The 17664-nt window shown below is 48.6% G+C and overlaps 1 protein-coding gene across 1 annotated transcript in view; it reads right to left on the bottom strand.

Moving 5' to 3' along the window:
* Positions 1 to 16664, bottom strand: part of COLGALT1 (collagen beta(1-O)galactosyltransferase 1) — a 24221-nt gene extending 7557 nt beyond the window's left edge. Inside the window, exons 1-7 of the mRNA XM_080996123.1 lie at positions 16408 to 16664; positions 13736 to 13846; positions 12534 to 12651; positions 9058 to 9192; positions 7730 to 7934; positions 5848 to 5967; positions 303 to 379 (exon numbers count right to left, since the gene is read on the bottom strand). Coding sequence (XP_080852249.1) covers positions 303 to 379; positions 5848 to 5967; positions 7730 to 7934; positions 9058 to 9192; positions 12534 to 12651; positions 13736 to 13846; positions 16408 to 16649 — 1008 coding nt within the window. The 5' untranslated portion in view covers positions 16650 to 16664. The remainder of the gene's footprint in view (positions 1 to 302; positions 380 to 5847; positions 5968 to 7729; positions 7935 to 9057; positions 9193 to 12533; positions 12652 to 13735; positions 13847 to 16407) is intronic.
* Between the last annotated feature and the right edge of the window lie 1000 nt (positions 16665 to 17664).

Consider the following 17664-nt stretch of genomic DNA (forward strand, 5'->3'; position numbering starts at 1 on the left):
TGCAGAGCTGAACAAAGAAGGCTCCAGAAGTCAGAGAACTAGCGAAGTCTGCAACTTGGCTTTCAGAAGGCAGGGTGACTGAAGGCAGCAGCATCACAGCCCACCAATGAAAATGTCCCTCAAACTGCCCTCTACTAGCCCAAACCCAAAGGAAATCGCCCAGACCCCATGGAAGCAGATGCACATGATGGTGGAGATGATGACAATCAAGGGTCGGTCAAATTCTGTTCTCTGCTTAAATCTTGTAACTTAAGATTATGCTGTTCAAGCACATTCACACAGGTCTGCTTGTTTTTCCTCACCTCATCAAATCCCATCTTGTCCGGGATTTTAGGAGGCACAGATAGGTATCGAGAAGATTCCACTGGAGGGTTTTTAACTGTAGGGAAAAGACAAAACTGGGTCATGCGGTGGGTCACGTGACCTGTCACCAGGTTTTCATTTAAGGAAAGGAAGAGCAGAGATGCATTTTATGACAAGCTCCCCCCAGATTCTTAGCCTTGTTTCAGATGCTGGGAAGGGCCATTGTTCAGCGGCAGAGCTTCTGTCTGACACATGGAAGATCCCAGATTCAGTCCCTGCCATCTCCAAAGTAGGGCTGGAAAAGACTCCCATTCTGAATCCCCCAAGAGCCGCCTCTGGTCCGTGAAGACATTTCTAAGCCACATTAATAAATCTGCACCCTAAATTTCGATGTGGAGTCACATACATAAATTGTTCCCCATGAATGCCCAGTGCACCATGTAGTCCTGCAGCACTGGGTCTCCCAAACTTTCAGGGGGGAAATTGCTCACACCACACTGATTTTTTTATTGATAAGAAATACATTGGAAAACAAAAAGTGCTTGATTATAACATAGAACACAACTACTTTATAATATGATCAGGCAGAATCTAGAAAGCATAAAACAATGCAGCCACATAAGAACACAAATCATTCCCAAAATATAAGTATGTATACAAACTCAAAGAGAGGTGTGAACTTGCTTTTGCCCAGTAAACTTATTTATATTGGATCTTATTTGATACAAACAAACTGATCTCCTCATCAGCACAAAGAAGCCTTTCTCTTTTCTGATCTTTCATATTTGTCAGAGCTGACAGTCCCTGTTCACAACAATATGTTGCGGAGAACTGTAGAAAAACAGTTATACTCTTGAAGAGAGGCACGGATAGATATAAAAAATATTTTAATACTATACTATACTGAAATGTTTAACTCTTTCTTTGTTTGTCCTTGAATCTTCCTGCCACACTTGCCTTCCTCTCTGCCACACCCTCTGAGAACCACTAAGAGGTGTCTAGGTGGATTTTTAAAATGGGTTTTCTTCTTAGCCCAAGGATGGGGATCTTGTGGCCCTCCAGATGTGGCCGGGCTAGAACCCCCTTCATCCCTGACCCCTGGCAGTGCTGGTAGGGGCTGAGGGGAATTGTAGTTCAGCAACATCTGGAGGGCCAGTCTAGCCTTAGCAAAATGCAATTTTGACTTCTCAAGAGCCCTAGGAAGACAGTTCACTCCCTCTGAGTTTACACTAACTTTGTAAATAGATCTCCAGGAAACCAGGCAAGGACATTTCAAAAAGTCCACCTCAGTCACCTTCTCAAAGAGGTGACCATTTTGCCTTTAAGGGCAGTCAAATTTAGTGAAAGGACCTTTGTGTAGCTGCAGCCCTGTACAAAGAGCGACTGTGAATCATCCCCAAGGGACGGAGTTCAGCACACTCCTCCAGAACCCAAAGGCGGGGTGACTGCTACACACAAGCACCATTGATGGCAGAGGCTCCTCTGAGAGGCTTCACACAGGTCATGTGGGGCTGGTCAGGCTGCCTTGAACTGGAGAAGCAGAAAGCATGAGCCAGGGCAGAAAGGCTCTGGTCCAATGTCCTGCAATTTCAGTGGCACTTTTTGCAGCATGGTCCTATGCATGCCTATGCAAAAGGAAGCCATGTTGATTATCATTGGAGGCCCTTCTTCATGTGCTCCTCTGCGAGAGGATGGTGGCCACATAAGAACAGGGCCTTTTCTGCAGTGGCTCCCCATTTGAGGAAGGCTGCCCCGGGGAGGTTTGCCTGGCACATTCGTTGCATATCTTTAGGCAACAAGTAAACTGTTCATCTATAACCAGGTTTTAGGCAGATTAAACAATTTGTGGCCTTTCAAACTTTGTGTCTGGGCTGGGGTTGTTTTGTCTGTTACACTTTTATATTTCTGTTTTTATACTGTAAACTGCCCTGTGGTGCTCAGATGAAGGGCAGAATATAACTTTAATTAATTAATTAATTAATTAATTAATAATAGATTGATGATTTAGTGAGGTTTACTCCCAGCTATAGCTTAACCTTAAGTTGCTTTTGTACCTTTATATGCTGTCTTCACAGCAACCCCTGGGAGGTAGGCCAAATACATTTCCCCTTTGACGGCCAGGGAACAGAGGCTGAGAAGCAAAGCTTTGCCCAAGGCAGCATCAGGAAGTACAGAGAGCCGGCTGGATCAGGCCAACAATGTCTAGTCCAGCATCCTGGTCTCACAACAGCCAACCAGATGCCCATTGAGGGAAACCAGGAAGCAGAACATGAGCTCAACTGCTATTTGGAAGCCTTGCTGCCTCCAGAATGGCCATCCTGGCTAGGAGCCATCAACAGCCCTCCCACCCCCCTCCATGAATGGGCCTAATCCTCTTTCAAAGCCATCCAAGTCGGTGATATGGCTGTCTCTGGGAGTAGCAAGTTTGACAGTGTGTTGTGAGAAGAAGGACTTTCTTTTAGTTGCCCTAAACCTTCCAACATTCAGCTTCAACTTTCCTCTCTCCACGATAGGAGACTCACCTTTTCTCTAAAACAGGCATCCTCAAACTTTTTAAACAGGGGGCCAGTTCACTGTCCCTCAGACACTGTTGGGGCCAGACTATAGTTTGAAAAAAATGGTGCCTTCATTATACACCTTTAGGCGCCAGGCAAAAACGTTTCATTTTAGCCAGGCTTTGGGTTGATTTGATTGACATCCTATGCCCTTTTAAAATGTGGTTCTTTTTTGGGGGGGGGGAGATGTTATTGGGTTGTTTTTATTTTGCTTATATATATAATTGTGGTTTTAGATTTTGTTCTGTGAACCGCCCTGAGACCTCTGAGTATAGGGCAGTATATAAAGTCAATAAATAAATAAATAAATAAATAAAACCTCAGTGGCAGTCCCAAATTCAACCCCTGGCATCCCCAGATGGCGTTGGGAGAGCCTCTTGCATGAAACCCCAGAGTGCTGCTGCCAGCCAGGGTAGGCAATACTGAGCAATGTTCTGGCTCGGTATAAGGCCTCTTCCTCCTCCTCCTCCTGTTGCAAGAGCTGGCTGCTTGTTGGGAGAGGCTGCCCTTTCGCTCCGGCTTCGCCTGGGGCCTCCGCCTCCAGCCCATGGAATCCTGCCCTGCGGGGAGGAGAGCGCTCTCAAGCTGCCATGGCGACCCAGGCACCATGCGGCCCCCCGCCTCTCCGCAAGGGGACTCTGAGGACTAAGCGGCGTGGCTGCGCCTGCGAAACGGAGAGTCCAGAGCCAGAGGGTCCGCGGTACCATTGCCCGGCTGGCGCCTCTGCCTTAGCGGGGAGTGGGCAACTATAGGAAGGCGGAGGGGTCAGGAGCAAAGTTCTGCAGAACGCTTGAAATGCAGGAGGAGGGAGGGAGAGAGAGACACCCCTCTGCCTTAGCAGGAAACTACAAATCCCAGCATGCAATGCAGCCAGAGAGTATGATTAGGCCGAGCACGGAGTTGTAGCCAAATGCTTTCGTTGCATTCAGTCAGAACGCTTTGCCGCTCGCTGTAGGCCGCCTCCCCCCGCCCCCCTTTGTTTGCCCCTGCCAGGCAGGCTGAGTTCAGAACCCTGGCGGGCCGGATCTGGCCCTCGGACCATAGTTTGAGGACCCCTGCTCTAAAACATCCCCAATGCTGCAACCTTTCTTCCTTGGGGAGTCGCTCCATCCCCTGGATCACGTTGGCAGCTCTTTTCTGAATCTTTTCCAACTCTACAACATCCTTTTTGAGGTGATTCTGCAGAATGATTCTGCATCAGAAGAGAGCTTCAGAAGAGCTCTTGCATATGGCACTGAGGCCCATCAAGTCCAGGACTCCCAGCGACCTGCATCCAGCAATCGCCAGACAGACACCTCTGGAAAGCCCCTGCCCCACGGCCAGTGCCCACTTCCCCCAGCAGTCTCTGTCTCTGAACCCGGAGGGTTCACTTAGCTACCAGACATAAGGAGGAAGAGGATGCCAGGCTCTTAAACTGCAAATTGGTTTTGTACTCCCCACAATTGGATGACCCCAGGTTTCATTATGCATCTACATAAACTTTCCTCTACTCTTAGAAATGTGCACAACAGATCAGATGACCAAACCAAATAGCCACATGGCTTAGGAGCTGAGGGTCCTGTTCAGTCTCTCCGTGATTGTCCAAGGCAGAATTGCAAAACTGGAAAAAGCATGCCACTTTGCTCAAAGTGCATACATGTATCTGGGTCACATAACTTTGCCTTTATCAGCCCACAACCAGGGATTGCCCAGGTGCCAAAATTAATTGATTAACTGATCACTTAATAGCCCAGAAGCATGCAGAGCCCTTCCTATAGCAAACCACCAGTGAAGATGTCAAAAGCTCTGCCAAAAGTAAGCCATCCTCACTCTCCCCTAAGTAGGGCTGGGTGATATCTGGTTTTCAACATCACAATATATCACCAGCTAAATATCACAATATCTCAATATATCTGCGGCGGCAGAGGGCTTTGCTGGGGGGCCCCGGAACAGTGGAGGGTGCACCTCACTTCCCCTGCAGCCGCCGAGGGCCTTGAGGTTCCCTGCAGCGGTGGAGGGCCTTAAAATGCAAGGAAGTAGCAGATGAAAATATGAAATAAACTTCCATATAATATATCTAATATATTTTCAACCAATTTAAAGAGTAGCTTGTGATTTACTAGTCAAGTTGCATCTGCTTTCCCACTCAGAGGTCTAAGTGGAATATTTGCGTGCATAAGCTCCACTGAATTCAACTAAACTTACTTTTCCTTTCCTGGGAGTAAGCCTCATTGAATTCAGTAGGACTTGTTTGTGAGTAGACACAAACTGCTTACCAACAAACACCCTTAGCATCATGCTCACATAGTACCCAACCTCCCATTTCAGCATAAGGCAGCCAGCTAAATCTTCTCCCCAGAAGGCCCCCCCCCAAAAGCCCTCATCCCACCAATCTCTCTCTCTTTTTATCAAAGGCAGGGAGGGAGGGCAAACAAGCAAAAAGATAGTCTCCTTAAAAACAAAAAAACCCTTCCTTTTTAATATGGAGGAAAGCTATTTAGGGGGAACCAACAACATAAACACCCGCAGAAAATAAAAACGAAAACTCTTCCCCCTCTTTTTTTCCACAGGTGGGGGTGAGTGTGAGGAAGAAAGAAGAGCTTTCCAGTGCTTTATTTATGTTTTTTGTATACTTTGCCACTGAATCACTGGAAAGACTCCACTGAAGCCGATAGAGTTCCTAAGCTCAACAATTCCAGTGGTTTCCTTAAAAAAAAAAAAGCTCAAAACTTTTGGGGTGTCCTTTTTGAAATATGGTAACCCTAGATCTGCTTAGGAGGGAGGAGGGAGAGAGCAAACAAAGCAGGAAACACAGCACCTTGTTGAAACTCTTATCACGATGTATTCAATAATATGCACAGCCCCCACCCCAGGGTAGTTTTCTAACCCTCCTCCTAACCCTTACACAAGGTAAAATCTGGTGTCTGTTTATAAAAATCTCCTCTTTGGTTTAAAACAACAACTTGCAAAGGCCTTGCTAACTTTTGGCCAAGAGTCACATAGAACTCACCCATCACCTCCAACTGCACGTGCATGAAACTCTCCACCTCGTCGCGGAGGGTGCTGTGGGATCGCAGAGGCACGGGAAGGAAGCCATACACCTCTTTGTTGCACACGTACATCTGAACTTCTAAACAAAGCAGGGAGGAACCACAAAAGGAAGCACACAAAATCAAGATGTCATTGGGCAGCAGCAGCAACAGACCCCTCTCTGTATCCTTTCCAAGTCAAGGAGTCATGGCCACTGTTACGTTTCACCTCCATATGCATGAAGTTGGGCTAATTGGTGATTAAAATAAATTCTGATGGTACACTTGGCAGTCCACAAAATGCTCCAGTACCCTGTTCAAAGATTTAAAACTAGGTGGAGAACCAGCCCAAGGAATCTGCACTATTTGGGCTACATGCAATTCTACAGGAGCTCAAAATGTAGGAAGGGGTGCTGAAGTCAGCTTCCCAGGACTCTCGGGAAGCTTTTCTTCTTTTTCAAAGCTTCTAGTTTTCTGTGGTTGGGGCACAGCTTCAGCACCCTTGCCTCTCCCATGACCAACAAACCCAGAGCAAAAAATTCAAAATATTAAAACACAGAAGAACAAAGTATGCAAAATAAGACCAATTTATGATTTTTTCCCCTCAAGATGCCCCATTTATATAGCTTGCAGAAATCCACATCTATTTTTTGTTTTTTGTTGTTGCTAGCATGGAAAACATATAGCCCTAGTTACGGTGAGGAGCAAAGATCAAAGTAGAACTGGTTGTGCCTGGAAATCCCAGGAATGCCTCCTTGGATTCATGGATTTGTGTTTCTGTTTAGAAGGCACTTGCCTCAGCTGAACTGAACTGGCCCCAAGCAAGCAGACAGGTAGCAAAGTAGATCTGCTTCCCCTTGCCCATGCTGCCACCTGGTTGCCCATTCCATGGCAACACTATCCCAGGTGCAGCAATATTTAAAGCGGAGATGGGGAACCTGTGGTCCTCCAGATGTTGTGGGAGTACAATTCCCATCCACTCCATCATGACAGCCAACAGTCCGGGATGAAGGGAACTGGAGTCCAGCACAATCTCCACTCCTCCTGTTTTGAGTCCCACGTGCAGGCAATGGGCCTTTTGGAAACAGCAGCTGCCTGGGAGAGACATCCCTTGAACTCCACACTCTTGTCCCTTGCCATGAGTGATGCCAGCTGATTGATCAGAGGGTGTGGTTGGGGGGGAAATGGCTTCATGGGCCAAACTGCATCCCCAGGGAAGGTAAGACTGACCCCCTGGCCAGATGTTCCCCACTTCTGGAGTAGTAATTTCCACAGGGTGCTATTTCCTAACGGCAGGGAGCAGCATGGGGCTATCCAATCTTCTTCTCCTGACTTCAAAGAGCAGCAGTTGTATGTGATGAGAATGGAGAGTTTCTAGCAGGCAACAAGTTGGGGGCTGAAGAAATACTGTGGCTCAATGGTGGAGGACGTGTCTTGCAAGCAAAAACCCTGAGGTCCAATCCTGGGTGTTTCCAGACAGGGCTACGAAGGACTTTTGCCTGAAACCTCGGAGAGCTGTAGCCAGTCACTGTTGATAATGCTGAATTAGACTGGCAAATAGTTTCATAGAATCATAGAGACGCAATGTTGGGAGGGACCACAAGGACTATCTGCTCCAACCTCCTGCAATGCTGAAATCACAGTATGACTAGGCATAAGGCAGCTTCCTGCGTCCCTATTTTCCAAGGCAAAGTAAGGGAAAGTATGCAGCTATGCTGAAGAATTGTCTGCAAGGCAGCTCAACAAAGAAAAACCATCTCAATTAATCTTGTTGATCCTCACAAACAGATGCCTCTGCGAGGCCAACACACACAAACCAAGACGGCATCCTTCTCTGTGAGCGAAGACAGGGCTTTGACTCACCTGCCTGCCTGCAGGCAAAGGCAAAGACGATGATGTCATCAAATGCCCAAGTGTAATCCGGATGGGGTGGGTAGAAGACAAGGCTCCGAGTGGCCTCTTTCTGCAGGTTGATAAGAAAGGTGGAGTGCACCATGGGAACAGCAAAGCAGCCCTGGCGGTCTCGCTTCCTGATGGGGATGTAAGCAGGCGTGCGCTTGTAATAGCCCTAGGAGAAGCAGAAGGGAAATTCCACATGAGATTTCCTGCAAAGAGAAGCAGGAATAGAGCCCAGCCTAGGAAAACTTGCAACACTTCAGCATCATGTGCAAAAGGAGTCTTTGTGCTGAATTATATGAACAGTAAGGCAGGAGAAACGGCGCTTCCGTGTGCTGCTCTGGTTCGCCAGAAGCGGCTTAGTCATGCTGGCCACATGACCCAGAAGCTCTCTGCGGACAAACGCTGGCTCCCTCGGCCTATAGAGCAAGATAAGCACCACAAGCCCAGAGTTGTCTGCAACTGGACTTAACAGTCAGGGGTCCCTTTACCCTTTACCTTTAAGGCAGGAGCATAAAAAAACAGTCTCATACATGATGACAGCACTTAAAGAGCTCTAGCTGCACGGTTTTCAAAAGACTTGCCTCAATAGCTAAACTAACTCATTATTTTAGAGAAAACACATTGTATTAGATCTAAAGAAAAAAGATAGCAAAATTAATTCAGAAGATATTGGTCCTCTTTTACCATGTACTGTAAAAAGAAGCCACTGTTTCCAAAAACACACCATAGACACGCAATGTTTTGAAATCAATTGATGTTTACACTTTTCCAATAGGGTAAAGTCAGAACTTGCTTTCTTGGTTCATGTCATAACTGTTGCAACAAAATGCATAACCTCATTATCTTGCATATCTATAGCAGAGAATATTTCAAGGAAATGTGCAAGCATGGATTTAATTTTAACCTGTGTATAAATACCTTATTATCTTTTTATGGCTCTAGGTGCTTGATTCTTAATTTGAAGAACATATCCTTTTCTTAAATAAACATTTTTTCAATGAATGAGTGAAGATGCTCATCATCCTTGATCCACACACAAAGAGAGATTCTGAAAAAGTGAGAACTGTATTGGCTAGGAGGCAACGAAGTTGCAGAGAATATGCCTGGTAGATATTTCTCTGTGTTGAATTTGTTGAAGGACAGAAGATCGTTGAGGTCATGTCAGCTGACAATGTGCTTAGCCATGGATATACCAAGTCCTTCATGCCTACTGCCTCAATCATAGTCTTTGGCTGTGGTCTCAAGTACACATGGCAACAACAGAGTTAAACCAGAGGCTGGGATCCACCTACCTGAGAGGTCATCCCACACCAAAAGTTTGAATAGGCTGCCCGTGAGTCCAGCATCGGAGCCACCACAGTCTTGTTCTCAGCTATCAAAAGGCCCAGAGTGTCAGGGTTCGTCAGGAGATTGTCTGCATCCACAAACTGCAGAATTATGCAGCAAGAAAAAGAAGAGAAAAGTCAGTTCTACAGCAGCTGTTCCAGTTTAAATGCTGTGAATCCCCAAGGTCCAAGGTTGCTGGTGAGCAAGAAACCTTAGTCAACAAATTCCTGTGCCCCTGTCTTAGGATCTCAACTTCTAACCTATGCTTATGATACGCCAACATTTTTAAACTGGCAGCTGCTGGGCCAAATCTGGACCCAGGAGATTTTGGTCCAGCAGATGCAGCCTTGAGATCCAATTGCCAGAAAAATAACTTTTCAGAAAGGCAGGACAGGTATGAAAATGAGAGGCAACAGCTGAGATGTCAGTGAAAGGGAAAAATAAGGATGGTGAGGAGTCAGCCATCTGCTTGGCAAAGGAAAGACATGTTGCTCCCCACCTTTCTTATTGCCCCCTATACCTTCTCAGAAGGAAGGGGCCCCAAACTCGGATGGCAGCTGCTTTTCCAAGGGGCATTATATGTACCTTCTCATGGTCACTATTTAGTAGGGACCAAGGCTTTGATATTCTGGTACCTGTTCCTGGTAAATTCTTGTCCGTATTTTGCTTGCAAGGGCAGCTTTGGGGATAACCACCATTGTAGCACAAGATGCTAGAACATTCAAGCTACTAGTCATTCCTATGCAGGAGGCAGAGATGTGAATGTGTGAGCACACAGACACTAAGGCTCCGTGGAATGCACAGCCTGCCATTTTCCAGCTGGCAATATTTATTTTGGTCTGCAGTGCGAGGCACCCGTTTGCTTTTCCTTTTAATTAAAAGCACCAGCATCATCTTAGCTTCTAAAACAGCATAGGACAGTATATTGTGAGGCCATTAAAATACAGAAAGTGGAGGAAGCCCTTTTCTGCACATGTAACACAAGGAGGACACCACTCAGATTGCTGTAAAAACAAATGGCAGAGTATGTCCCTTTTTTCATCTGTGAAACAGAAGGAGGTATGCTTGGCTTGGAGGACAGCTACAAGAAAAGCCAGATTAAGCATGCGAGGAAACTCCTTCCATAAGAAATCCTTTGAGGAATTGTGCAGGAACTGAGGTCCATTGTGGGCTTATCTCCTAAGAGCCAAGGTACTGCTAGGATTAAAAGAAACCTGATGACGTCTCCACAAACAAACAGGTGCCTCTGCTTTTCATGAGCAGGGCAGCTCCCTCCAGCCTTAGCGAGAAGCACAGAGACACACAAATCACTCCCTGCCAGCAATTCTGGGCTGCAGGCCAGCACCTAATTCCAGAACAGAAGTACAAGGCATGACAAGCCAAGGGGGCTGGCTCCCAGTGAGAACAGCTGGACTTCTACCACTCCATCCCAAAATCCCACCCCAGTTCTGCTTGCCCAGGACTGAAAAGCACCAAGGGAAAGAGCAGCCCACATAGGAATGTCGGCTGCGCTCCCAGCGAGGCGAGGCTGAGGAGGTCAGGGGGCACGAAGGGGCATTGGAGACAGGGAAGTGGCATCATCGCCCCCAGAGATATTCCACTCTGTACTAGAAGAATCAGGTGAGGCAAGGCAAGGCATCACCTGCTGTGATCTGCATTGGATAGTTTCCCTTTAATGCCAGATTTGGCAGTATTTGCAGAACAGCAAAGTGGCAGAAGAAAAGAGCTGGATAAGATCAATGGACAAGGCACTGCCGTGGCAAAGCCAGTCTCACCCCAGAAATGAAGGGCCAGCCGTGAGCTCTCTTCTTCTGTTACTTTTGTCCTCAACCAAAATCTTATTACAAGAAATTGAGGGTTCTGACCAAATACCACATTTGGTTTTGAGAAGAGGAGGGAGAAAGGTTGTTTTCTGCTGCTCCAGAGAAGCAGACACGGAGCAATGGATCCAAACTACAAGAAAGAAGATTCCACCTAAACATTAGGAAGAACTTCCTGACAGTAAGAGCTGTTCGACAGTGGAATTTGCTGCCAAGGAGTGTGGTGGAGTCTCCTTCTTTGGAGGTCTTTAAGCAGAGGCTTGACAACCATATGTCAGGAGTGCTCTGATGGTGTTTCCTGCTTGGCAGGGGGTTGGACTCAATGGCCCTTGTGGTCTCTTCCAACTCTATGATTCTATGATTCTTTCCCCACTGCAGGGCTGGGGCGGGGGGCAGAAAGGCTGCCTTTCCCTATGGAGAGTCCAAGGGCTGTGACTTGAGATCTCTAATGGAGGGACCACCAAGCTTTTCGGCCAGTGGTCACAGCAACTGTTCCCCCACCCCCCGCACTTCACTTCTCTCCCTTCCCCCAGGGAAAGGAAGAGAGAAAAGTGCAAACATACATGCTTCACTTTCCCAAGGTTAAAAGTCAGATGCAGCAGAATTATCCAGAGGTTTGGGAGGCCCTCAGGGCTGAAAGAGGAAATGAGGTAAAGTGTTGCTCCACCAACTTCCGCTTTCAGTTCTATGTACTTTTCTGAGGAGAGACGGGTGACCTCATCACTTCATGACTCAGGAGGAAGACCACGGGTGGGGGGCTCAGAGGCTTGGTAGAAACAGGGGAAATGCCGTGAGGGCACCTTTGCACCCACAGGCATCATCTTAGCAACCTCTGCCCTAGGGCTCTTGGTGGCACACACATCCTTCCCTTCTCTGTGCAACGTCAGTTGTAGGCAGGGGCCCTTGGCTTGGCCAAAGCTACTTCCCAGGTCAAAGGGGAGGCCCTGGTTCAGAATGTATTGAAAGCTTGGAAACAAGTCTGCTCACTTCTCCCAAATTTCCTTGGGAGGTGGGGGATGTAAAAAAACAATCCTCAGCGCTTAGGCAAATTATTCACAAAGAGCTTCACATCATTCTCCGTAATCCCTACAACAACCCTATAAAGTGAAGTCAGAATTATCATCCTCAGATTTCTGCTTTGCCTGGGGTGGGGTGAAGAGGGATTATCACGGCAAAGGTGTTTTATTACCTGAAGTCCAAAATCCAAAAACATCCTTCCCACCTACAATTAACGCAGGGAATGAACCACAGGGAAAGGAACAGCTGCACAATCTGACAGAAGCAAAAATTGGGTCTGGTTTGAAAGGAAGCATTCCAAGCCCAAACACTATAACTATTAAATGACACAGTTGTTTACTGAAGTATCCCTAGAAAAGTCAGGCTTGTTTCCCAGCCATGGGAATTAAAACTGCGCAGCCCACACTGGTCTCCAGATTATATCTCTCAGCTGTGCGGCTGAGCAGGGCACTAGCATGCGCTGAAAGCCCTCCTGGATGTGCCGACTGCTGGGCTGCCACACAGCATACAGTGATGCCCTAAATCAAGGTCCCTGGAAGTCAGTCATCAGATCTTAGAAATGCAGCTCCCCACCCTGGCTCCCCCCCCCCCAAGCCTCTCCTTACCAGGATGTAGTCAGCCCACATGTCCCGGGCAGACTGCAGCGCTGCCTGGCGAAGCTTCATGACATGTTCATAACGGGAATTGGACCAGTGCTTGGGACCTTCCTCATCCAGATAGGACCTGCCAGGGACAGCGAGGCTCAGGGTGAGGTCACATAAAGAAATCACCTTCTTCCCCACCCTACCTGCCCCAACAGAGGAATCTAGATGCGCTAAATGCCAAGGGATGGGGGCTACCCAACAAAGTGCTTCAGCTAGCACAAGGTTTTCTACAGAACGTCTCCCTCTCCCATGCATCCCCATGCCCTCTCCAAACCTGCTCTGGAGGGTTGGGAGAGCCCCCCAGAACAGATGGGGGGAGTGCCATTGCACTAGTGCAAGCACTTTGCTACCCCAAGGGATTTTGTGACCTTCATCAGTTGGCTCTTATCCTTATGACACAGATAAGCTTGAAAAACAGGGAGAGTAGGTGCTGAAAGCAGAAGAGGCTGCTAAGGTCCTTTACACACTTACCTGTGAGCAAGTGCCATGGAATCTGGTAGGACTTATTTCTGAGTAGACGTAGAATGGATTACAGTGTAAAGGTTTCCAGTGTCTTGGCACTGCAAAGAATCTTGCCTTTCCTCCCAACTAGTAAAATAGATTTAGTTCAAATTGCAGAATTGTGTAAAACAAGAGAAAACTACACAACTCTGTTCAATTTGCATAGTTTATACTAGAAGCAGAAGCTGCTTTTCCTTGCACAGAATTTGAATTCATTTTATTTTTAAATGCAGAGTAAACACAGCCTGGCCACAGGGTATCATTCGCCAGAAGCCTCGTTTGGGCCATTCATCCGTGGCCACAATGTGCAGTTTTGATGTGCCTGTGGTGCAGTGTCTGAGGTGCATGCCCTGCCTTGCTGCACAGAGCCATCCAGGGGAACGGGGTGGGGGTGGGGCTACCCAAGTTGACTCGCTTATGCAATCCCCCCACCCTTTTCTACAAGCTGCCCATCAACAAGGCTATGTCTGCAAAACATAAGGCAAAAAAACAAGTTTGCGGAACTCAGCCACAGAGCAGTCTCTGTGTTCTCACTCTCTCCTTGGGAATTGGATCCCTCTTCAAATCAAGTTTCTGTTTTCTTTTCCCTTCTCTTCACCTCTCCCCACAAATACTGAAGCCCCTTTTCTCTCCTCCCTTCCCCACAATGCTGGTTTGCTCACCTGGGTTGCTCCATGGGTCGCCACTCCACCGAGTGATACATGTTCTGTACATTCATCAGCCATTCCCGAAGCACAGCTGTCGTGTTGTCCACGTTGTGATCAGTTGCCACCCTAAAAGACACACAAGGCAATGGATTTGGAAGCTTCATTCCTCCCCACCTCACACTTCCAGGCTTGCAAACAGCCACTTGCCAAGGTTACCCAAAGTGTAGGACACCAGTATTTTAGCATCTGCACAGGTTTGTAACTGGGCACAAACTTCATTTGAAAATGTATACCCCACACTTTGAATAATTTCTTCCAGAGCACAGCTTACAGTCTCCAAGAAAAACCAACCCCACTTGATGATAAAAAAAATGTACAAAATTACAGTTCAGCTAAAGAACTGGTGCTGCAACGTCAAAAGCAGATGCTCGAGTCACAGCATGCAGGGATGTGCAGCACCATCAAGAGCCCTTCCTGGCTTAGGAAAGCAATTCCCTTCAGAGAAGAAAAGGCCCACACAAGGGCAAGTTTCCAGAAATGGCTCTAGAGTTCCCACGCCTTCTCCAGAAGACTCTGCCTCCCACTGTGCCACTCTCACGCCGTGGAGCCTGGTCCTCTCCCTTCCCCCTGCATCCATTCCCCCACGTGGATTTTACCGGTGGGTCAGCAAATCTGCTGCCTCTTTGGACAGCCCTGTCCTGAAGGCCCAAAGGAGCAATGGGAATCCTATGGCCCAATAACTACACTTGGCTCCATGGGGGGGGCGGGGAGCAAGAGAACGAAGGATGTCCTACCCAGCTCCAGCTCCCACCCACCACCCGTGAGGGCCCCAGCTATGATTACCCCACCATATTTTTTAAAAATCAGACAGCACTCCTCATTCCGAGCCAGGATGAGACATCCTAAGCCCACAGCATCTGATATTTTAGAAACTCCTGTCAGCCCCAGTCAGTGTGGAGATCTGTGTGAGCCGACCTCACAGTTCTTCAGGCCGTGTATGTTGAGGATCACGTTTCCTGCAGATTAATTTGTTGACTGTAACTAACCTCCTCCCAAACCTTGCTACTTACAATGAGTATGTTTCTTATTCTTATGTGCATCATGATCCTTGCATCTCCCTAAACCTGACAAATTGCCACCTATTACTCTGCCTCCATTCTTCATTAGGATGAGCCGCCGCCCCATCAGATCAGGGCCTCTTGGGGCTGTCAAGCCACTCAGATCCTCCTGGCCAGCTGCCAGAATAGGAGAGGGGGAGACAGAGGGCGGCCAGTATTTCCTTTTACCACTTTCCATAGCTGCAAGATGTTCCAGTAATGAAATGTTGCTGCCTTTTGGGGGGGCACTTTGCACATGTTCTGAGGTACCACATTACATCTTTTTGAAACGGATTCTGACTTAGGCTGCCAGCCATTATGGAGAGCAATGTTGGTGCCCAAAGGCTTGCAAACCAATTTCACAGTGAACGACGATTTTGGGTCCACTGAACAGCAACCAAAAACTAGGCACAGCCTCAAAAACCACACAAAATTAATATATGATATTAAACATATTTACTTGCTGGGTGTGTTTTAAAAAGTATCAAAGCAGGCAAGGAAGGGGAAAATTAACCCTGCCCTTCCTTACTGTGATATAGTATCTGTTTGGGTGGGGGGCATTTTGGTGCCAAAGTGACTGTCAGTTTCAGAAGAGGGATTTTATTCAGGACCACCATCAAGGGAGGGATCAATTATCAGCCACTACAGCTGATATAATTCACATTTTTTAAAAGCTGCTTATTAAATCCAAAGAAATACAGTATTTTGATAAATATTGAAAATAAAATGAAAATTCACTTTTGAATTCCAGCCTGCGGATGGAATTGGCTGCAAAACAACTTCAGCCCAAGCCACTCATGTACAGTAATTTTGGCAAACAGGCAGGCAAACTTTTGTAAACTGTCCTGTACTGACATTTCCTCTCCCCTTCCTCCAGCTGGCTACTCTGTGCGCAAACCGTTTTTGCTCTGTTTTTTGAAGACTAGTAATTTTCATGTGCTCATTCCCAAGGCTGCTTTCTAATCTTTCATGGAGTAGACGGGAAGGCGAAGTTCTGCAGCCTCAAGCTACTTTCTGAGAGTCACAAGCGGGGAGCTGCTCTTGCACCCGAGTTCTGCTTCCACTGGATGCCGGACTACATGGGCCAAAGCCGCCAAATGCATGCATGCACAGAGACATACTGGGTGGTGGCTGGAGGTGGCTGTTTTCTTCCCCGAGTAAGGACTCAATCGTCGCAGCAACGCAGCTCTACCCATATTTACTGGGAACTAAAAAAAAAGGGGGGGGGAGTCTCACTCTGTTGAAAGTGGGGTGTGGAGCGTGGACGCGCCGCGCCACAAGTTCCGGATGGCCATTGGCCCTGCTTGCTTGAGCTGAGTTTCCTGCATGGCAGGGGGTTGGACTAGATGACCCTCGGTACCCTCCCCCCTCTACACTGCTAGGATTCCGGGCGAAACATGCGCGTGGCAGCCGCACAGCCATCATCCGGGTGCCGCGCTCGGAGCGGCCTCCTCGCGAGCAAGTTGCGCGGCGAGCGCGCTGGGCTTGCGGCGGCTGCGGCGCTGCGCGGGAGCTGCGCGCTGGGAAGCGGCTCCTGGGACTGGGCCGCCCGGCAAGGCCGGCCCCTCGCTCGCTCGCTCGCTCACTCACCAAAGCGCCAGGCGGTCTTTGGGATGGCGCAGCCTCTCCAGGCAGCCGAGCGCGGCGGGCAGCGAGTGCGCCGCGTTGCGCGCCAGCAGGGCCAGCAGGACGCGCGGCGGCCGCGCCGGAGACTCGGGCACCCAGCGCTCCTCCGGGAAGTAGCCGCGCGCCCGCCCGCCGCTCCACGCCAGCAGCGCCGCCAGCACCAGCCACGCACCCCGGCGCGGCCCCGCCGCCGCCGCCGCCGCCATCGCCTCGCCCGGAGCACCAAGCGCCGCCTTCCCGGCAGGAAGCAGCCGCCCCCGAAGGCGGCCCTCCGACACCAACGCCAGGGCGGCGGCGCGCCTCGCTCCTTTCCGGAGGACGTGCCCGGGCTGCGCGCTCCCAGCAGCGAGCGAGCCACGCGGCCAGCGAAGGCATCCTCCGGCCGCTTCGCAGAAGGGGGCGGCTTTGCTTAGGCGGGCAGAGACGGTTGGGGACAACGGCTTTTTGGTTTTTGGAATACTGGATCTTCCTCCGCAAGGGCAAATCCGGATTACATAGCGGGGGCGGGGCGGTATATTTATAGAGACAGATTTATAAACCACTTAAGCAACTCTCTACAACAGTGCATAAAATTAAAATGTAAATAAAAACAGCTTAAAGACACCCCCCCCCAAAAAAAAAATCCCGCAAAGGAATGAATACACTTAAAATTAATTAAAACGCAGATGAAATCAGTACGGCACTTCTGGGTGCTACATATTAAGAAGTACAGCATACAAGGAAGCTGAGAACAGCAAAGATAGACAGGGATAAGGTGAGAAAGTCCCATGAGAAAAGGATCAAAGGCCTGGCGTTGGGGATGCAATGGTGCTCTTCAACTCTCTGCAGGATGGCCACACAGAACCAGTGACATAGTGTGGGTTGCCAGTGCCCAGGGCCACGTGGAGGGAGGGAAACGGATGGAGTGCGTATGCACATTCAACTAAGAGCATCATCCAAGAGATCCGCAGGTGCAGAGATAAGAAGACTTGTTCCATTGTCAGGAGAGGTCACTTCTTGGTTCACATGGAGACACCATTTTCAATGGATCCCTGTGGCAGAAGCGCAAAGCTGTATTGAGACAGCACCAAGCATTGAAACTTTGCGCCAACAATTTTGCGCCTGGGGCAGCCGCCCTGTGGTCCCTCCCACACTACACCACCGCACAGTTCAAGGCAAAGACATGTTCTCTACTGTCCCAGAGGGCAGGACTGGATCTCATGGGCTGAGGTGACAGGAGTA

Source organism: Podarcis pityusensis (genome assembly GCF_964106645.2).
Source record: "Podarcis pityusensis genome assembly, chromosome: 2".
NCBI classification, from domain to species: Eukaryota; Metazoa; Chordata; class Lepidosauria; order Squamata; family Lacertidae; genus Podarcis; species Podarcis pityusensis.